Source organism: Gymnodraco acuticeps, unplaced genomic scaffold, assembly GCF_902827175.1.
Source record: "Gymnodraco acuticeps unplaced genomic scaffold, fGymAcu1.1, whole genome shotgun sequence".
NCBI classification, from domain to species: Eukaryota; Metazoa; Chordata; class Actinopteri; order Perciformes; family Bathydraconidae; genus Gymnodraco; species Gymnodraco acuticeps.
The window spans coordinates 3,910,682-3,933,911 of NW_022989748.1; the positions used below are offsets into that span (position 1 = coordinate 3,910,682).

Below are 23,230 nucleotides of genomic sequence, written 5' to 3' on the forward strand. Positions count from 1 at the left end.
TTGCTTCTCTCAGTTTTTTCGCGTGCTGCTGAGTGGTTTTGGTATTCCTGAGGTGACATGTGAACTGTCATCAGAATAGTTTGGCGGGAAAACTGTGGAATAAGTTGACATCTTGTCTGCCGTACAGATGCTCCCATAAAGCTGCACTTCTCATTAGAGACAGACGTTTGTTGTGTGCACGCTCTGCAGCTCATGTAAAGCAACATGCATTTGCCTACATTCCTCCGAGGCATGTCAGAAGGCACCGTGCGATTTCTTCTTTTTTTTTTTTTCATGTGTGCAAATAATATCCAACTGTTTGCCTACAGACGAGTGTGCTCACTTGCAAATGTGTTTCTGAGATGCTTATATTTTGGTGGTTTCCTAAATACAGTATATGCACACTTTATTTCTCTCAATGCCATGGAAAGACCAACAATTGGCAATTTTCTGTTTTGCCAATAATTGAAAAAATGCATTACTCTGAGTATTAGTCACCCATTATCAACCAAAAGTATGGAAAACATATACATAATGACAACTCGGCACCAATCATCGTTTTACAATGAGCTCATAGCACAAAGAAAGTGGTTTATCAGGGAGTAGGTCAACGTATTCGACAAATTAAATGAACTGGTGCTTGGTTTTTTAATAAAATGTTTAAACAACAACATATAAGGTGACACCTCACTTAAAAAGTAAACATTTAAGTTATTATTTAGATCAACATTTTGAATATATTATTATTATTTATAATATACTTTTTACTCGGTTGCAATGCCTTGAATATAAAGTCTAAACATGCTGCTGCAACAAAACTATTTCCCAATATGGATGAATAAAATACATCTAATCTAACCGTATTGAATCTAAAAATAAAAACATACTCATATATTTTATTTGATATGTTGCATATGTTGCATAAATTACATATTTTACTCCTAATGTTTGCATTATTATTATTTATTTTTTACTACATTCTATAATAGGAAAAACTAATTCCCCCGGGATAAATAAATATTTCTGATGACTTATTCTAACATTTTCATAGCAATCCAATATTTGATGATATGTTTCATTCTGCAGAAACATAGTCAAATACACCAATATCACCAGTATGGATCCAAGTCAGTGGCACGGCTAAAGAAGGTACAACTCTGTGATTTACCTGCAGCTGCAGCACCTGGCCTCATGCTTCCACACTGAGGCTGTTTCGTGCATTCCCATAGCTGACTGTACGCTCTGCTGTGCACCTCCTCCTCTTGCTCCCTCGCTGGGTTGATAAATTCAAACACCTCTGAGGAGCTTTCACTTGACGAAGCGGAATAATGGAGCAACATCTGTGGCCTTAGGTAAACACCGCCATCGACTGCACGCGCCGCCAGCCTTTCAGGGACTTTTCATTGATTAGAGAATTTGGGCAATGTTTTCTCCAGCGGGGCCCTAGTGGTCGACATAAATGGGATTAACAGAGGAATTCAAAGCAAATGAGACGCGCACCTGCCTCTGCTGCTGCAAACACACCTCAGTACTTTGGGAACACGGCAGAGTGTGTGAGTGCAGGTGCGGTTGTGCTGAAGGACGACACACTCCAAGATAAAGTGCAGGGCTTCAGGTTAATGTCTAAATGAGGTAAAGAGTGATTCTCATTGGTTTTAAGTGGTGAATTCACCTCGTTCTGACGTGTTATCTCTTCAGCATCAACTTCACACCTGTGCCTATGAGACAATCATTGGTTGTGACTTTTTCTGAATCCGTCTCGGTTGTTCATAAGCAGTGATCTCTGCCACAAGTCATAACCAATTTGGCCTTGATAAACTACAAAGCGTATCATGTTCTGTGTTCGCCCTGCAGGATTCCCCGTGGTGCCCTTTGATTTTCGAACAAACATGATGAAAACAGCGGCCTCCTGTGCCTCATAGTAACAGCAGCTTGTTTATGGTAGTGACATTATGGTCCAATTACTGAGATTATGTCCATCCACTAAGCTAAAGTCAAGCACGCTAGCTTTGGATAGTGTCTTCCTGCGGCATGTATTGTGTTCTAAAGCAGAGAAGTATGTCGTGCAACACACAAAAGATCAACATAATATCTTGTGAAGCCAAGTGAGTGTGAATGTTGAGGACAGAGGGAGGATCCGGCGCTGCGACCCCTCATTAAAACGACACCTTCACACACAGAGACGACCGGGGGAGGGTAGTAGCGCAGATGACCTGAGAGCAGGCGGAACGGAGGGAGGATCCTCATTCCAGAATGTAACGAGATTATATCATTTCTCTGGCGGTAAATTTGTTGGAAGATGAAGATAACCTCCTCCTCATAAACGGAGAGATATCCTCATCTGGCCTGCAGGGAGCTATGAATATTGTGAGATGAAGGAGTTTTCAGGGATTGTATCCTATATTTATGTTTATTAAGGTAGCATGATATTATTAATACATGCATACTGGTAATTCTTAAATGTAAAATAAGAGTGCTTGAGGTGTTTTTTGAAGTACAATTGATTACTTCTCACAAGATGTTTGGGATTAATAGTGAATTTTTGATTAGAAAAAATAGCATATCATTGTACCTACAGTATGTAGCTTTAAAGTTAGCTTGGCCCTGTGACTAGTGTGAGCTTTTCTGCAAGTTGGTTTAAACTAGTATGAAAAAAACATGTATTTTTTTCATTGTCAACCACAGTTCCAACCAAGCCCCCACACTTCTCTTACCCTGGCAACATCAACCTGCTCTGACTGGGGACTTCCAAGATGCTCTCAAGCAAATTGGAAATATAATCCCTCCACCTGGTCCTGGGTCTGCCCCTCAGCCTCCGCCCAGCTCCTCCTTAGGGAGGCGGCCAGGTGGCACCCTTACTCCCCGAACCACCTCAACAGGCTCCTTTCAACGTGAAGCAGCAGAGGCTCTACTCCGAGTCCCTCGCTATGACTGACCTTATCCCTAAGGGAGATGCTAGCCACCCTCCGGGGAAAACCCATTTGAACTGTTGTATCTACAATCTCAATCTTTTGGTCATGTTCCCCCCCTTCATGACCATAGGTGAGGGTAGGAATAAACATGGCCTTCTGACTCAGCTCTCTCTTCATCACAACGGTGCACAAAGCTCCCGCTGCTCCGATTCTCCAGCCCATCTCACGCTCCATTGTCCACCCACTCAGAACAAGACCCCGAGATACTTGAACTCCTCTACTTAGGTTAAGACTCATTCTCTACTCGGAGTGGACAGTCCATCAGTTTCCTGCTGAGAACCATGGCCTCACATTTAGAGGTGCTGATCCTCTTGACAGCTGCTTCACATTCGATTTTTTTCCTGTGAAAAATACAAAATCACAAACTCACTTCCAAAACAACATTTTAAGAGCCGAACAGAAAGTATTTCCTTACAATTTGAAATGTCTGCAGGAAATGTTAAATTAGCGTTACATTGAACAAATTAATTTGTAAAATCAAAAGTGAAATAGTAGCAACTGGAAATAATTAGGAAACAAAACTGTACTATTTTTGTTAAATAAACAATCTTATATTCAGAGTATAACATGGCGGTTTTTGTACTGATACAGTATAAAAACTTGAATTCAATTAGGCAACAGGTCAACATGGATGAAGTTTTGTACTTCTAAAATACATGCTTCTAAAACTGGGTAAGGCATGTCTCTAATAAAATGTATTTGTAATGAAAGTCAGCCTCTCTGCTGTTGATAAATAAATAAACGGGCTGATGTGTGGGAATAGTACAATAGTGAGATTAAACGTAAAACATAGACAAAAAGCAGAGAGATAATCCCTCAGAAACTCACAGACACAACCACCCGCCTACAAGAGAGATTTAATGAAATATTAAACGAGAAGCTTGCAGAGATTTTCAGAGAAGGCGAGGATTTGGCTCGCAGGTCAAATGAAAAAAACCAGAAATGATGCAAAAGCTTCACCTGAGCCGAAAGACATTGATTGTCTTGTGTTGATTGTACTTCTCATTTTCAGTCAGACAAAAGGGAGAGGAACCGACTGGAGAACAGGAAGGGAGGAGGAGAGGGAGATCAGCCTCCGCCAGAATCAATTTCCCAGACCTAGAGTTCATTTCATCAATCAGCACACACACCTTGGACCGCAGCCTAATGTCCACCGCTCCTCCCTTCTCTCTGCATCACTACAAAATGGCCCATGCTCTGCAGCTTTTCACGCCCTGTCCTCCTTCTCCTCCTCCTTTTTCCACATGGAACATTCCTGCAGCTGAGGAGCATTTCCCTCTTGTACCAGGAACCAGAACACACTACCTTGTTGTGTGAGTTAGCTTCAGCAGACTGGAAGCTACATGTGACGGATGGAGTGGCAGCGTGCTAATGGCATCACGTCTCAACTGTGCTGCTGCATGGGCGCACATCTCCAGCTCACCGGCTGCTGGCTGTAGCTTCATGTTTAACATCAGAGTGGGCATGCTGTAGTAGACGCATATCTGAGTGCTGATTCTGCAGGGGGAAGATGTTGGTGTTGTTCTCAAGTCTGTTTTGGTCATGCTTGCTTCGAATCTACAAAGCTGTGTCACAAAAACACTCTTCTGACTTGTTCCTTATACATTTTGAGGGGAAAATATACCTACAGGTCTTGTTGGTAGGAGATAACATACAATACAACAATGCAAAATTGATATCATAGCCATCACTGCGGTTTAAAAAAATATACGATTTCTGTCATTCTTCTTCTTCGTGAATTGGAGAATTTGTCGGTGCATTGGCTTTGAAAGAAAGATCTGGATACATGACATCAGTTTTTAACTGAAGGCTCCAATGCTGTTTGACACACATGCTGTAGAAAGCTTAACAAGAGGGACACAAAGTATAACACTGGAAAGACACTTCTCATTCAGTGTGGACTTACTTTTAGGCAAGGCAAGTTTATTTATATAGCACCTTTCAACACAAGGCAATTCAATGTGCTTTACAAAAAACGAAAGACATTAAGAAAATGGCATTTAAAATCAGTCATTAAAATGTTACTCTTCTAAATTGTTATTAACCATTTTCGAGGACAAAGGCATTGACATGCTTCACTTGGATATCAGTAGGAGTATAGTTTTCTTTTGGACATTATTAACACTAACATAGATGTTTTGTATGTGAAGTATCTCTCTTCAGTCCTGAGATTTCAATTATCTGGTTTTAATGAGGCAAAATTGCCATGCCACGGACATATTAATATCAGCAATGAATAATTTGCGTCTCAGCGATTTGGTAACATGTCCAACAGATGCTCCATGAGTTACTGTCAGCTTCATTCTTTTGCATCATAAATGCCTGAAAGAAAGCTGATCTTTATTACCACACCGCTTTTGGTAAATGTTTCATACACACTTTTATTCACTCTATCAATTATCCATTGTGCATTCACAAAGTTACTGACCCCTTCTTCTGCCTTTCTTCAACCCTGTTCTTCTGTCTACGTCTCCGCTGCATGCAAAGCAGCGAGTCCATCAATCGTTCCCCTGAACAACCATTATTCCAGTGTTTTAAGAAGTGCTGAAAAAAACATTGCAGTGGTGAACAAAGGGAAATAAAATGTCAGTGCCTGAAGAAAAGGAGCTCCTTAATTGAAAGCGAATCAACCTCTGCCTGGAGCTGAATGTCAGGAGGTGTGATTGGAGATTGGCTGCAGATAATGAATAATTACATCAAAGTTGCCAGACTGCGTGCACACGAGCGTGCGAGTTTCTCTGTTTTTGTGTACGAGCAGGTGCAGAGGTGTGTGTTCGCTCTTGCGTCAGCCTCTCAGTGTGTGTGGGCGGCTCGTGTGTGCCCGGTATGTTTTGAATGAGGAGAAGCCAGCTGGTGCTGTTTGAAATTCTCATCCAGCGTCAGTGAGCCGAACACAATCTCCACTTCTATCACAGCCATTCCAAACAAACATACAACTTAACATCATGAGGTAATTGGGGGGTCCATTACACTTCTGTTCATCAGGAAGTCAGTTGATACACTAAAGCACACGATTCCTCTTATTCGCCTGTAGCTTTATCTCTGCTGTTTTCTGAGTCACACTCAAACTCTTTCATAATCCGCTGATCAAAACAGGGATCTGATTGAAGTTCAGAGAGAACTTGACACTCCCTGTTTTTAACACGTATCAGATCTTCTATCTTCTGCATGTCACAGATTAAACTGGCTTTTGAAGAAGTGCAAAAAGGAAAATCAAAAGTCAAACCATTTTTACATCAGATATGAGATTTCCTCTTTTAAAGGCGGATTGGTTACTATTATACGCCGTGCAGGAAATGTCTAATAATTCTGCATTCGCCCACCTCAGAAATGTATTTTCTTCCACTCTCACACTCATTTTGCTCCTCTGTGCAGAATTGAATTAATTGCTTGGCTTGACCAATTAGTATTCTCTTCATATATCTTGCCATTGGCTTTTTTAAATCTTTAATGGCTCTTAATCTTTCATCTTGTCTTCGAGAATGTTTCGTCCTTGCTTCCTTGCTTTGGCGTTGTTGTGTGAAGATTATAAAGAAGGCCTAATAGTTGTTCTGTGATTTTAAAATGCAGGAAGGATGCTTGCAGATTGATGCTAGCAGCGATACCTTGTTCATGCACTGTCTTAATGTTTCCGTGTGTAGTGCATTGGGAGCGTCTGCATGGAGAAACATTAATCAGACCAATTAAAGACTCTAGCCTTAAGTCATGTACAAACTCGCCTCTAGTATTGTGGTGATTCATTTGTCTAGAAGATAACAACTAGTGTAACATCATGTTCAATGTCAAAACAGATGAAGGTGCTACTTTCTATGTCCAAAAGCATATAATTGCTCAGTAGAAATATTATCAAGGAATATTACTTCAAATGAAAAAGGGGGGGAACACTTCATGCCTCTTCCTTCCACCGTCCCTCAGGGTTGCATGATTTGTTTTTCATCCCCTTTCCTCTCCCCTCACTCGCACCGTTTACCACATCACCTCCACATACAGCGGCAGTCCCTCAGCAGCTTAGCTCTTCTCACTGAATCAATGATCTGCCTCCACAGGCCATGGTGGAGACCGTCAACAATCTGCTGCAGCCGCAGGCGCAGGCGGCGTGGAGACAGCTGAGCACCGCGGAGCAGCTGAGGGCCGCCACCACGCTGCTGGACACGGTGGAGCAGGGCGCCTTCATCCTCGCCGACAACCTGCTGAAGACCGACATCGTGCAGGAGAACACCGAGAACATCCGTGAGTGCAAGCAGTGTCTGTCTTTACATGCAGGAGCCATTTACATGTGGAGGAGGGTATTAAATATCGCCTCCAGAGATGTTTTTCATCTTATAAAGGAAACATTTGGAAAGATTGTTACCTCAATCTTTCTGTTGAGAGTTGTTCACACAATGTTTTTAGTGCTTTTGAACATTTAGTTTGGAGTCTATCTTCACATGCAGATGTCCTTTACCTGTAAATACTGAATATATAAAGAAACAGACACACCAAGGAGTCATTCTCAATATCCCCTCCAACGTGTGTTAATATGCATACAAATAGTAGGTGTTCAATGTTTCAAGGATTGTGGCGCTTTGTTTGGAGTGTCTTTCAGTACAGTAGTCAACTTGCCAGTGCTATGAACCATTGAATGTGGAGTACACTAAAGTGTTATAAAGGTATAATAAGAGTACACACATTTTGAAACTGCCTGATGCTAACTTACATATGGTGTGAAAATAGACTGCCAAAAAAGTGCCCAGCATACATTTCTTAGGACATATACAATAATATTAAGCATGCAATGTTTTCTGCCATGGATGCATTAGGAAAAGCATCGTCCTATTCCTTCCTATGGACAGTGTTCACTGGGCACATACGCTCTGTTAGGCTCTTTCTCCGGCTCCTGCTGACTCACACTAATATTGCATTAAAACATATATTTTATAATTACTATATACTCCCGTGCCTTCCAAATTGCATTAGGGGCAACTGTGGCTGTGAGGGAGTGCGGTCGTCTTTCAACCAGAAGGTTGTGGGTTCGATCCCAGCCCATGCAGTCAACATGTCGATGTATCCTTGGGCAAGATACTTAACCCTGAGTTGCTCCCGATGGCATGGCCAACGGTGTGTGAATGTGTAAGCATGTTAGGTCCTAGAGTAACATACACTGCTCTGTGTGAATGGGTGAACAACATGTAGTATGTAAAGCGCTTTGAGGGGTCTTAAAGACTGGATAAAGCGCTATATAAGTACAGTCCATTTACCATTTAGAAGGCACGGATCAAATTCTGACAAATAATAATTTCCTGGAGTGAGACTTAAAGTATCTGTATCACTTTGGCTTGCTGTTTTTCAGCAATTAAAGCATTGAAAATTGCATGGCATCGAGCAAACACTTAATTATACTTTAATTTGGTTGACTTCGCCTGCATGAGTAAACCATCTTGGACAGAATTAAGTTAATTTGTCCTCAAGCTGCTGGGAAACAGATTAGTGGCTCAGCTGGAAGACAGCAGCAGTGTGGATTGTGATATTTAGGAAAATGGAAATTGAAAAATGTTTGGTTTTATCTCTTTAATGTTCACATATGTCTGTGACTTCTTCTTCTCTGTCAGCTGTAAATCAACAATTATCTGATAATTATTCTTATATTAATGTAACTTATTAGCAGGAATTATCCACGTGTCGTGCAGACCAGGGATCACTGCTCATTATCCAAAGTATAAATACCAACAGAGACAGATAATGGAGCTACTGTCATCAGTAGTAGAATGTATTAAGCATACATTGAGAGAGCACAAATGAAAATAAATGAAGTAACCGGTTCTGCGGACGGTTAGTGGGGCAAGGGGAATAAAAAGACACAAATAATGTCATGATGAATTGCCTCTCTTCTCAGAACAAATCTAAAAATATAGGTCTGCTGACTTAAAAAGGAAGCGAGAATCAATAAAAGGGATTTGATTGTATCTGGCGCACAATTCATGTGGGTATTAAGAGATTCTGGATTTGGAGAGGAGTGGGGTTTTACAGCTCGTGGAGGTAGTCTGGTTAATTATGGGATGTCGACATGTTTACTGCGCCTCATTTCTCAATTTGCTCAGTTTATTTTTTTTTCAAGCGTGCCATGCAGGAGCCCTTAAATAAGGACCATTCAAACATCAGTGCAGCAGCTGACTCATGATCCCTCACACTGATTTGCACTAAAGTGTGTGTGCAGATGTGTCAAACACACCTGCTGTCACCACTGTTCTCCTTAGAGTGAACAGAGAGAAATCCTCGTCCCAAATTTCAAGCTGATAATGAGACCTATTTTCTTTGAAAGGCAGCTGGATATTTTCTCTCTCCATTGTGTGTCTGTTTGTGTTTACACGTCACACTTTGTCTGTGCGCTTCACTCTCGTGCGTGATAATCTGATGAGCAGATTTCTGCCGATTAGCGTGTTATTTAAACGGCTTTGAAGGTATAGCCTTCGGGGTCCAACGTCGACTATGGCATCAAAGGAACTCCCCAAAGCCCACCGTAAGCTCTTTTACACAACCTCACAGGGAACAGAGAGGCAGAGAGGCAGCGGGGAAATGCTTCCTTTATTCCAGAGGCAGGCGTGGAATCCAGGGAACGGGGAGCTATCTGGGGTTTTGTCTTGGCTAAGTCGAATAGGAATGTATCACCAAACCCCCTGGCCTTTGCAAAAGCACAAGAGAACCTTAAAACAAAAGAGAAAGTATGAGAACAGACACAAAGGCAGGATTAGATGTGGCCTCTTTTGTAGCTTTCTTTGGCGATAACCTTTATCAAAGACAGAGATGTCACAGTCCACCGCCATCACATCAGCTGCATGCCTTATCGGGCTTAATGAAGTTTCTAGTCCTTACACTTGATGGAATTGTGTTTCCAGTTGAGATTCTCCAGCGCAGACTAATCTGCCGTTCGGTTTATGTGCGGAGATGACTGCCATTAGTGTGGTGCAGCGGCAAGGAGCGTGAAATGTTTGGACTGATCACCTCTGCAGCAGAGGAAGGGAGCCGAGGTGACGCCGTCTCAAAACACGGGCCAGAAATTGGTCATTTGTGAAAACCCATCAGACAAACCTACTTCCATCAAGGTAAAGGTTAGTCAGTGCGATTTGAAGAGGAAAGAGGAGGGAGATCGCTAAATGATCCAAACGTGGATGAGGATTGATGTGAGGGAACTTACTTCCTGTTTCTCCCCTGGACACCTGGAGCTGATGATGACACTTCAGGAAGTCACTGCACCAGGAAGATAACCCCTGTTAATATATATATATATATATTACTGGTGTTCTTCTGGATGCACTACAGCATTTCTTTGTGGGAGTTTGGGCCACGTCTTTTCTTTCAACACACGGTGGATTCATGTCAGTGCTCTGGAGTTAATGTGACATTTAGGAAAGCGTAGACTTCACACAGGTCAGCGGTCTCTCCAGATGAGAGCACACTCCACTGCTTTATGAAGCTCAATTGTATCCTGGAACTGTAATTCTGATGGAATTAGCTTTTTTATTTCTGCTGCCCTGCCAACAGCAAGCTCGTTTTCCTCCGCTGTGTGACGCTGGAGTCTTTGAACCGTAAATTAGGGGCTGGCTGCAGACACAACATCTGCTGAGCTGCAGCTTCTCTTCATCTCCCGCTCTCTACACTCCTCCTTGAAATGAATGTGTCTTTTCATTCAAAGGCCAGACAAAACCTTTGTTTTGACAGTCTGAGAGTAAACTGTGTCACCTGAACTCTTGATAGGCAGTTGATTAAGAGTCCTGCTGACACACAGATGTGAGAGGAAAGGATGTGATGCATTCAGGCTCAGTGGAGCTGCTTGGAGCAATACAATCAGCTGTCACAGGAGATTTTATTGTTCGTTTAGTTTTACATTTCATATGCATGATGAAAGAATGTTCTTAAAGGGATTTTTTAGTATATTTTATTCATATTTAACCCCATGTTACTCTGAATTATTTAAGAAAACTTTGAATGGTTCCACAGTGAACCAATAGACAAAAAAGTGATGTGAATTCTGTATCACAACTTCCTGTTACAATCCTCCTCGTTTCTGATTCTGTGTTCACTCTGGAGGCTTTGGAGAAAAACAATGCTTCTTTAACCCTTCTCTTGCGTTAGGTCATACCCCCCTTCCCATGCTATTTTCGGTCAAAATTGACCGGTGTATTTTGCACAGTGATATCTCTGGAACCCCTTATCCAATTGTGATGGTTGACATCTCATTTGAACAGTCAAAGCAAGTAGAATCAAGGGATGACAGACATAATGACACCAGGGGTGAATTTCATATTCTTTTTGGCAGTAAGTTCAAAGATAGTGCTTGTTTTACATTACTGTATATTATAAAAATGCTTGCCATGTAGGCTGTGTTTACTGGAGATGGAAATTATTTAGTTAGTGTTGTAGCTGAGATTCTTCCCGTTCCAATGATGTGTGGGATGTATTAATTTTATACAAGCAAGCCAGTGTTTCATGTCATGGTCCGGACCCACCGGTGGGCCCATCAAGTTCAGCATTCACTGTGATGAATATAAAATAAGACACTGATACTGTTTTCTTCAATGAACATTTATTGAAAGAGAAATATACCATAACAGAACATGTGTGTGTGTGTGTTCACGTGTGTTCACGCACATAGTAGGCAATGCAAAATTGTGGAATGTCACCTCAGGCTCCTCTATCTCAGGGGCCTCTCCCTCAGGGGCCTCTCCCTCCTCTCCCTCAGGTGCCTCTTCCTGGTCTCCCTCAGGTGCCTCTTCCTGGTCTGTTGTAGGCTCATAGTCTGGATCAATGTTGTCTTCCATTTCTGAGACATCTTCCTCTATCTCCTCTTCATCTTGTTCAATCTCCTCTTCATCTGGTTCAAAAATGTGTCCAGAGCCCCTCGTACAGAAAATCGCCTAATCGTTCGCCTGCTCATTGTGTCAATGAGTCAAATGTGAGCAAGGCACAAATATATCTGCGTGAGAGCCAGTAAGGGAGGCGCATTTAGCGCGAGAAAGTGAGAGGTTTGTGTTTCTTGAGGGGCACAGAGCTCGCACCTGTGAGAAGGTATGATACATCATACAGCGCGAGAAAGGGAGAGGTTCCCGTAACGTGTGTGTGTGTGTGTGTATAGATGTTTTCCATCTGCAGGATGAACATAATACACTCATACCCATTCATTTTCTATGGCGGTCAAATCTGACCGAAAACGTGAAAGGGTGTTTCACTGTTGAATAAATCACTCAAAATGCAATGCAAGTGGTGATCATCAAGTGTATGTGTTCAGAGGCCTAGTGTGGAAGATAACATAAGGTATTGAGGCAATTGGATGAAAAACACAATATTTATGATTAAAATAAAAGTAATTCGGTCACTTTTGACCCGAAACGCAAGAGAAGGAATTGAAGGTAACCTGGGGAGATTGTTTGAAAAGAAAATGATGCTTTTGTGTGTGAAGTATTTCTTGAAGATGTTATGTGCGTGTTATGTGGCATGAAACACATATCTTTGACATCAACAGAAGAAAGTTACATTCAATATTGCAGATAGTCCAATTAAATGTAATCATGTAATATTCATTTAGTCATTCAAAAATCATGTCATCGAACTCTCAGCTAGAAATCATTAACCATATTTAATATTCTATGGAATATGCCTCAGCTGTAATGCTATTGTGTATGATACAAATCTAACGTATTGATTCGTAACATGCTGTCCTGTGTTTTTTCTGTGTGTGCAGAGCTGGAGGTGGCGAGGATGAGCACTGATGGGAACTTACCCGATCTGAAGTTCCCACAGACCGGAGGACAGGGCAACTCCATCCACCTGTCGGCTAACACGCTCAAGCAGCACGGGAGAAACGGTGAGTCCTAGTCATGCTTCAGTTGGTGTGTCGTGTTTTATTCAGGATGTGATATAACAGACATGGCTATAAAAAATACTGTTGCATTGCTTTTAATTTCTTGCATGTCTTACATTGCATGGAAGTCTTGCAGTAAATTCATTGCAGATGCATTGAATGACTTTACATGTTCCTTCCAAATCCTCTTATATGGTCTGCATATAAAACACCTGGATCGATGTGAGAGTTGTAATAGGACCCATGCTGTACATTCGAGAGCTGCCTCTAAACTAAAATGAGGCTGTTAGAAACAATGAGAAATGTCCACGAGTAATACCGGTCCATTTTTAGATTTTATTATCAGCTCATGTAAATGAGGCTGGGCCCCCACGGCGCCCGGCTCCTCTCAGCTGGAGGACGCGTCCACGTCCAGCCGGGCTCAGGATCATTAGAGCAGGGTGGCCCATATCTCCCCGTCAGACGGCGCCGTAGCACCCTAACTGTTTCCTTTTCATCTGAGTGAGTGATCTCAGTCGCGGCAGGAGGGAGCTTCCTTTCATATCAATACTCCACAGTCAGGCTGCAGGAGGTGATAGTGAGGAAGAGGATTTTAACGAGAGGAATGCTCGCCTTTGTCAGTGCCAGCAGTAGAGACTAACCACATTTTTGGGATGCTGAATTCAAATAACTGTCTGTTGATGTTGGAAAGATTTCTTTCCTCTTGTGGAATTATTTTGGCAACCCTGACGCTGGTCTGTGTTTTGACAGTTTACAACAGTGTTGCTAAAGCTCACTGGCGTTTGATATTATGTATAAGCCTTCGAACTAGCATATTGTTGTCAAATGATATTACCACTGCGCGGCTCATTATGTTTAAGCCCTTTGTTGTTTTTAAGGCTCAATTCCTTGTTCCACTTGAATATAATCTTAATCCTAGAGTATGCAAACATATTTTAGACATATAGTGAAGAGTCTAGCTTTGTGGCACCACAAAGTTTAGCGCATCTCTCCTATTATGTGTTTGTGAATGTATTCTCTGCTCAGGACTGAGTTTTTCTGTCCCATTGTCTTCCTAAAGGTGAGATCCGGATTGCGTTTGTCCTGTACAAACACATCGGGCTCTACCTCTCAACGGAAAACGCCAGCATGAAGCTGGGCAGCGAGGCGATGGCGACCAATTACTCGGTCATCGTTAACTCCCCGGTCGTCACGGCGGCCATCAACAAGGACTCCAACAAAGTGTACCTCTCCGACCCGGTCATCTTCACCATCAGACATCTGCAGGTACGCTGTGCTTTCGGTCTCTTTTGCACACAAAGAATCCCATCTCAAAGTTGTATTCAGGAGGTGTGAAGGATTGCTCACAGAGTGTTGCTGTTGTTGTTTATTAGTCCGAACAAATACTAGACTGATCTCTTGAACAAATATCCATCACGCTGAGCCTCACTGCAGGCTGCTGAGTCATGGTGGGGAGCCACGACTTCTCCCTCTTGACTCCATTATCTTCTCCACACTCTGCTTCCCTCCAAATATCCCTGTTTGTCTGCGAACAGCGCCCTCAGCCATTACCATGCGTGTTGAACAACCATAGGAGAGTTGCAGCAGGTCTCATGTGTAGGAGGGACCTGGCAGGAAGCAACACGGCAGAAACACCCTGCAGAGGGAAAGAGAATAAAAGAGGGAGAGCTTGTGGATGTCAACTGATGGTCAAATGTCAAGGGGCAACATCAGCACAGTTATTGCTCTGAATCACCTGCCTTAAGAGTCATTTGCAGATTCCATTTTTTACTGTTTTGATAAAACGATGCTCTTTCACAAAAGTGTGTTTCCTGCACTTCTCAGCTTACTGTCTGTCAATCACGCTAAATTGACATAGACACACAGACATTTACATATAGAGTGCATTCTGTGTACACCGATGGCTGTACAATTAATCGTAAAATAATCATGCGCAATTAATTAAACTTAATTGGATGCAATATTGACTTTTTGCATGTACAGAAGCGTGCTGTGGAGCATCAAATGAAGACTCTGACGCTCTGATTATCTGGCCTACTTGTGGCTGCAGGACAGCATATTTTAGTTTCTTTGAAAAATAAATAATATTTTAGCGTACTCACTAATAACTGTGATAATCATCTTTACTTATATCACATCAGCTGGCAAACTTTATAATCCCTGAATACCAACAAGCACTGTGTGCGTCACTTGTTTAGTGTCCCCTGGTTTTCAGCTTCTTGTAGTGTTTTGTATTGGCAGGGATTCATTTATGCAGCACTTTTAGTCAATGCTGCGCATGTTTCGTCAAGTTGGGGAAGATGTTTCTTCATTTGCGTCTGTTTTGGCACTTTTGTGTTTTGATATTTGCATTGTTTCAAAAACCGCAGCACATTTCTCCGAATGGAAATATTTTTGGGCCAGCGTAAAAATGATAGCTTATTCATCTAGAGTACGTCGAGTCGACCTTTACTTTGCCCTTGAAAATGAACCTTAGTTTTCTAATCTCAAGTGCTATTTTTTGTAGTTCTCCACACTTTATCCCGCTCTGATGCGTGAGGTTTTGGATCGCTGCTCTTCTGGGGAGATGATGTGTCCTCTGGTTATTGTTTTGCTTCCCTGCCTCACCACTTAATGGGACTCATTAAAGTCATTAATGGGACGGAGGGTCGTCCTATCTGCTCGCCGAGGAGTCTTTTACACGCCGTTTGGATGTGTGAAGGGTAAACTCAGTCAGCGGCAAATTTACATTCACAGAGGATAAACCTTATTAGACTAATTAGCCTACAGCGAGATTATGACAAACTGCAGCTCCTCGCAGAGTTAACAGTAAGACGGCGGACATGTTTAACCTTGGCAGCTGTGCATCACAAAGAAAAGCCACATCTGCTTTGCTTCTGAAGACACAAAATAAATTGGGCTCAAGAGGGAAGGGCGGTTGATGTATCTAGTTATCATTCCTTTTATTTTGTTGTGCAGTGGATGTGGATGACTTGTGTAAAATGGCGAGCGAGATAGAGGGGCAGTCCATTAGAGTTAAAAAGAAAGTAAAAAAAACAAAACAGGCAGAGGTTGCATGATGCTGTATGACAGTAAAACCAGCTTCATATTGAAAAGGGCAGGAGAAAACTGTTCTCGGGATGTTTATTCTGCAAAGAAAGGATTTAAGCATTTAACTTGATAAAACTACCGGTGATAAACTCCAGACCCCTTGTTTGACCTTGTCAGGAGACAACATGCGGCTTCACGCAACTAAATAAATGTTTCTGTTGTAGATTCAATATGCAGTTTTTCCACAAAGACACACTCAAAAACATTTGTATTCACCTTTATTTTCCTGTGATTTGAATATTGCACTAGTTCATATTGCAATATTACATTACATTACTTGTTAGACGCTTTTATCCAAAGCGACTTTCATACTCAATACTGTGGGCAATCCCCACAGGAGCAATTTGGGGTGAAGTGTCTCAGGGACACAATGACATGTTGACTGCAGTGGGGTTTGAACCTGTGCTCCCCTGATCCCAACTTCAAGGCTCTTTCCACTGCGCCACACGCCTCCCAATACATTGTTGATCTATTGTCATAAATCAAATAAAGAATTCTCAACTGTGACAAAAACGACAAATTACTCCACTTAAAGGGGGCAGCACTCATGTGTTCCTGTTATGAATTCAACCTGTTATTCATGTTTTCCCTCTAACAGCAGTCTGAGGAGAACTTCAACCCCAACTGTTCGTTCTGGAGTTACTCCAAGAGGACCATGACGGGTTTCTGGTCCACGCAGGACTGCCGCCTGCTCGGCACCAACCGCACACACACCACCTGCTCCTGCACACACCTCACCAACTTCGCCGTGCTCATGGCCCACGTGGACGTCAAGGTAGGCAAACTCTTCCCTCCTCCTGGACGACCTGTTTATCATCAAAAAGTGCAATTTACCAAAATGCAATCAAGAGGAATGAAAAGGCATTGATCCGTCAGTACTGCTTTACACAGCCGCTTACAAGAAAGTGAGCTTCAGCAGTTTCTGTTTGTCAATATTTGTTTTATATTTCCCTTACTTTTTAAGTTCACAGGGTTGTAATAGATTGAGAAGTGTTTGCTGACCTTCACAGCACTTTGCAGACTAACATTTAAAGTGCCAATAAACACACACACTCTTCATATAGTTTTAAACAATGACCCTGTCTGTGTAAGTGTGTATCGATTGCAGCCGCCTCAAAACTGTCTGTGTAACAGCCTGGATTTATGATGAGCTGCAGCAAACAATGCCTGTTTCAAGTACATTTATGCCCATTTTCATAGAAGTAGAGTGTTATCACTCTGCAGGTAAATGGATGAATGCATCTTTAGCAACACATCATGTTTCTATAATGACTAAAATCCATCTATTTGCTTATTTTATTTATGCATGAAAGTGGTCTTTTGTTTACCAATAAAGACAGAAAAGAGAGAACAACGGGCACGTTAACAAGGTATCCTCATATCGCTGGATTTGATCACCATTTTGGGTTTTTTTGCCTTCAGGGTAGCTGCAGAAGCTAAGTGGAATGAGCGCAGTTAGTGTGAGTGCCGGAGAGCAATTCATTGGGAGGTGCTAATGGAAGTTGTAAAAGAAAATAAGGCCTGTTCCAGTAAAGGAAGTGTAATTTGGCTTGGAGATGTGTGTGTTGTTTTTATTGTGGGCAGCACTTTAGAAAGCTCAGTGGGTAAAGAGGATGTTAGAGAAGAAGTTCTCTGTTGCTGACAGACGGATTAATAATTCCTGTCACAGGAAGTTTGAGGAGTTGCCGCTGACAGGGAGAGTCTGGTCGCTGCTGAGGCATCTGTCTCTGAGAGCCTCTCTTCTCAATCAGCGTCCCAGTTGGCTCTCGTCCATGAAACCACTCCAACTGCCTTCACTCTGCAAAAAGCATGCATGCACACAGTCTGAAATTCATCTTCCTCCTGCACACATGGCTCCAGGGAGGGCTGGGTGAGGGGTTTCTTCCAGAGGGAGCCACTGTTTGTCAATCAGCAGCGTGACTCTGCTGCCACTAAGCTCTCTGCAGGCTGAAGGCCAGGCTGGAATAGAGAGGGAGGCGCGAAGAATGGGATCCTTCACGCGGTGAAAGCAGAGCGGGGGGAAAGGAAGCCGTAAAAGGAGCGCTTTCACTCAGCCCAATCCTTTAGTGGTTTGGAAAGCCCGGCTGGCTTGTGGCGCTTCATTCACCGGAGGAAAGTGGACAGTTGTTACATCCCAGTTCTGAGTGATAGCGTTTTTCTCCCCCTACCTTACTCTTTATCTTCTCTCCACTCTGTTGTTATAAAAGGCTGCTTGTTCGAAGGTGTCGCTGGATGGCAGATACGGAGGCTTTTTATTTGCCAAACTGTCACAGTGTTGTATCTGAGAACACTGGTGAAAGGAGTGTGTATGTGAGAGGCAGAGAAAGATATTTCATAAATGCAAGACACTCAGAGTTTTTGTATCCATGGAAACAGGACATACCAATGCTGATCCCTGCATTCTTATTACTCATTACCCTCCGAGCAGCAGATTATATTCTAACCTTGTTTATTTCTTTAGTGGCATCGAAGAGAAGATGGGCGAAGCTGTAATTACAATTTTCCTTCAGAGGACAGACGCTCCTTGCCGCAGCGCTGCCATCATCTTTCATCTTGTTGTTGTTTAGCTCATGGATGCTAGGCGCGCTACGCATAGTGATACTCACTTTATCTTGTAGTGTTTTATTTTCAGCACCAAGTTATTGCATGCAAAATGCCACATAATGTGCATGAGACATTATGACCACTGTCCTTTTGTCCTTGTACTGATTTGAATTTTTAGGAAGTGGATTTAATGTGCATTTTAACATTTCATCCCACATCTACTGTAGGAGGGAAAGACTACAATCTGTCGTCAACAATTGATATGTAGAAAATATATATTGTCGTCTGAAAATGGGAATTATTATTTATCCGTTATATATTATTGTTCCTTAATCTGTACCATAAAGTCTAACATTTCCCAGCTCTTTCTGACTCCTTTGAGACCGAAATGCTGTCATACAACTAATATATGTGCACAAATGCACTATGGGCCACAACTGTGCTATTATTAGACACCTCACACAGTGTCTCATCAGGATGAATTATGTTTGAAGTCAACTAGTTCCTCAGAATAATCACATACCGTAGATAAAATGTGCGCACACAAAGATCTTTAGAGCCTTGAGGTTTTCTAATGCAGTGCCCTTAACTGGATTAGCTCATGTGAAATCTTCCTCGAGAACTCATTAAAGTCCAATATCTGAACCGAGCGCTTCAGCCACTCAAACGATATCTGTCGGACGCAGCGATCAGGTAACGCCACTCAGACGATCACAAGGGTATCGAGAGATGCTGCCATGTCGCCACTCGAGCTTCTTGTTTGTTCATTTTAAAGCGATTTCTGATGCCTTCCACTGATCCGGAAACCCGAAGGGAAGAGCGCCGCTGGCCGCATAAACAAATGAAAACTGTTCTTGCAGACGGCAGCTGCGTGTGAGAGATTATACGTCTCTTTGGTATCTTTAAATCATGTTTTGCAGCAACTTATTTGAATGTGACTTTGCTGAGAGCACTGATGATTGCAACCTCAAGATGTCCTGATTTTGAGCCTTCTTACTGTGTTTGAAGAAAACTTATTTTGTTCTCTATCCTGTTGATTGATGTTTAGTTTGATTTATATTATTGTGTCATGTATAAATAATACATCCAGAAAGATAGTCCAGAAGTAAACACCAATAAATGACCCATCATGATGCGTTTTACAAGCTGTATAAACCAAAGGAGCAACTACAAAAGAAAAATAACAAATACCAAGCATTTCATTCTTTCATTGTCAGTGCATCAAAATGACATTTCATTTAAGATACTGTAACAAATCTTAGCTCACTATGATATGGACAAATCACAAGAAAATGTCATTGATTCTGACATTATCCTTATTCACACTGGATGCAGTTTAATTCTTCCAACTTGAGTGTCCAATTAAACATCTTTGATTTAGTTTCAGTGCCATTTATTTGTTTAATTTTAAATGATGGAAAACCCCAAAAAGCATAAAAGGGCCCGTTTAAAACATAATTCAGGATTTTACAAGAGATCTTTGTACCCTTCGGAAGGGTCAATGTCAGCTTGGTTTTGTGCACATATTGGCCTTTTTGTTGCATAAATATTCTTTGTCACAGCAGTCAATAAAACAACAAGGAGAACCATCATGTCAACAGGGTCTTCTTCAAACATCTTCAAGATTCCATTTATAGTCATCAAAGCACCAATGGCTCTGTCTTTGAATTAAGGTCCACAATGTGTGCATTGAGATGAGAACACACCCTTTAAATAAAGCTGAAGCCCCAGCTGAAGACATATGGAGCCGCAGTGCTTCCCCCTACAGGCCGTTATTCACGTAGTAGATGTGTGTGCTCAGATAGGCCCTCGGGAGGCATTGAGCTACTGGTAAGTGCCACTTTCCCCGACACATCAGTTAATATAAATCAATGGCACATCCCCCTGCATGATGGAGAGGGCGATATTTGGGTAACATTCATCACTGTCTTCACGGGACATCTCCAGCCGAGCACCATCAGACGGTAGCTGTGATGAGAGAGGACGGTCAAGGTTAGCGTTGCGTTTCATGTTGTACACACAGTGCTGGGAATAAATCTGTTTAAGGCACATCCACAGAGGATGGAGACCACATTAAGTACCATAGCAACTGCAAGTCCTGCTCCGGCGTTATATCATAGTTATCGCAGCTCTGAACACAGTGTGGCATGAGGTGCACGTGCTGAATGTCAACTCCCGCCATGCTCGCTGGAATATCTCCCCCAGTCCTTTTAAACCTGACAAATTTGCCCGGCAACTGATTCATACTGCAACTCCGGATCATAAATCCTCGGCCGTACCCTAGGTGAGGGTGTCACATGACTCCCTGCAGCGGGCCACTAGCCCTCAGCATGGCCTGACCGTATTTCACGAGTGCAACGCCGCAGAAGATTTATGCATTTTAATTGGATTGGCTTCATAGCCCCATACTGGGAGCGGTTCGGTTGGGATGAAGGGTTGACGCTCTGTTCTCTTCTCCACTTCACACTTCAGAGAACGGGTTCAGGAGGCTTTGGCTCTGGACACGGAGTGTTATGGTAATTAAGTGCGTCTGATGTGAAGTGAGGTTCAGATGGTTCGACCAGCGCGATGCAAAATGCTCGTCGCCACGTCTGCTCCTACTTGTCAGAGTGCTCGAGAGCCCAGAAACCTTACTCTGTGCTACAAGGAGAGCAGATCAGGGGTAAAGCCAATCTGCCCAGGCATCCGTCTGCTGGAATGAGCAAGTATGTGTGTTTAAGAAATAGGAGAAAAACTGAACAGAGAAGATTGGAAGACAAATCAAATGTGCACAAATGTGCCTCGCTCCACTAAGTAACATGGGCGCTGTGTGACTCGAGGACACAGCGAGTACATTTCTGAAGAAATTACGTCCGGACGCGTTAGAGCCTCCTGGACTGATTCCAATCATTGGGGCTTGTCGGTGTGAGGTGAGCTGCCGAGGCTCTGCAGATCACATCATTTGCCATCCTGCCTGGGCACAGCCCCCAGTGAAAGCAAACTTTTCAGCAGAGACAATGTGGCTGGCCACGTCTCAGCCATCATGCACCTCCCAGAACAAAGACATGACTCCTCAGTAAATCCATCACCAGGTGTGGAGACTTCACACCTTTCTCTCTGACCTGGCCTCTCTCCAATGGGAGGTGAGATAGTGATGGATGGTGCGGTAGACCCCAGGGTCCCCTCACAATGTGCAGCAGCTAGTACCACCCACCGCATCAATACCTCTGTGAGGCTGAACTATGTGTCACATGGCAGGCTCAAACATCTGTTGCCACCCACTGCGTGTGCACCCCTCTAAAGTACGCCTCACACAGACACACACACACATAGTAACATCTTGCGGCCCCCCCCCTCGCCCCTCCAACATATACACAACGGCTCATCAGGCAGGAAAATCAAAAGAGCGCTCTCCCCAGACTGGAGGAGCGCTGCGGCTGTTATTGTTGCCGAGCGCCTTAATGATCAGCATCTGTTCCCCTCTCTGCTGCCTCTAAACAAGGCTCTCTGCCATACTACATCCCCCTAGTTCCCTCACTGTAACTCTACTGAGGGGAGCACGGAGAAGAAAGACAAACCACTCGTGGGTGTTGATGATCTCTCTCTCTCCCTGCCCCCAGAAAATAAACTGCTGACTGGCTTTAAAGATGAGCTTGCCTGAGAGATATGCATGCCTTCGAGCCGTTGTTTCTCTACGTAAGCAAATATTTCCCTATAGCTGAGGGTTTTGCATTATTTGCTGCAAGCCAAGGCTGCGTACACACACCTTTTAATATGTCTTAAGACTGGTTTTATCTGGTCTGTGATGGCCGCTACTGTTAAAAGGAGTAGCTTCTGTCTTCAAACATGTGCAACATTCCTGTGTTTTAAAATAACTAATGTTTGATCCACCTTACCTATACACACATAGACATGTTGTCAAAAACTTTTCCCAGATAGTAGTCCCTGCAGGAATAACAGTCAGTCGTTTTGTTAAAATATCCCCCATCCCGTCCCCCCTTGGGGTGTCTCTATTCCCCCCGGTTGCTAGATAGTAAACTGTCAGATGACGTTGCAGTCCCTAAAACCAGATGTGGGTTTTTTTAATCTGCACATCTGCTCCCCTGACGTGTGCTTGTTTAATGTTAAATATTGTAGAATCAGACGTCACCGATTAATCAACATCTCCCTGCCATCTTCAAAATTGTTCCTTTTCAACTGATTTTAAATATATCTATTTATTAATATCATTAATAAAATAATGAAACAGTCACAATGTTTGCTTTGATCACGTCAGTCTGACTATTTCTCAATTACTCTTTTTCTTTGTTCAATTTATTCATTATTGTATCTATCGGTTGTAAACTTATATGCATCATATCCATCTAATGTAACCATTTATTCATGACTTCCAACCATTTCAAGCATCCGTACATTAGTTTGAACCATGTTACCATTTTTCCATTACCTTTATCAATATAAATGGTGCATGCATTACTTTAGGCTATCTGTTGCAAACATCTTAGCTCCATTTTAGCATTAACTTAACATTGTTCATGTATTTATGTATTACTTTAAACAATTTGTATTGGTTATCCAAAACTTTTAGCTGTTTCAATCACGTATGCATTACTTTAAGCTAGCTTGTAGAGTTGCAGAGCAAAAGCAGAAATGCTCTATGGCCCGGTTTACACATTTCTAAGCTCCAGTGCTAACAGTTTTTTCTTGGCAGATTGTTGGCAGAAGGATATTTTTCAGTCTTTGTTTAAGGCCACATAAGTCGGTTATTCTGCAGATTCGGCTGTTTTTGGGCAAGTTGCCTTTCCCCTCTTCTGTCCAAGTATCCCTGTGT

General features: G+C 42.6%; 1 protein-coding gene across 1 annotated transcript in view; it reads left to right on the forward strand.

Annotated features, from left to right (window-relative positions):
- Positions 1-23,230, forward strand: part of LOC117559180 (adhesion G protein-coupled receptor L3-like) — a 232,893-nt gene that overhangs the window by 180,060 nt on the left and 29,603 nt on the right. The window contains 4 exon segments of the mRNA XM_034235900.1: positions 6,998-7,181; positions 12,667-12,789; positions 13,847-14,052; positions 16,475-16,651. Coding sequence (XP_034091791.1) covers positions 6,998-7,181; positions 12,667-12,789; positions 13,847-14,052; positions 16,475-16,651 — 690 coding nt within the window.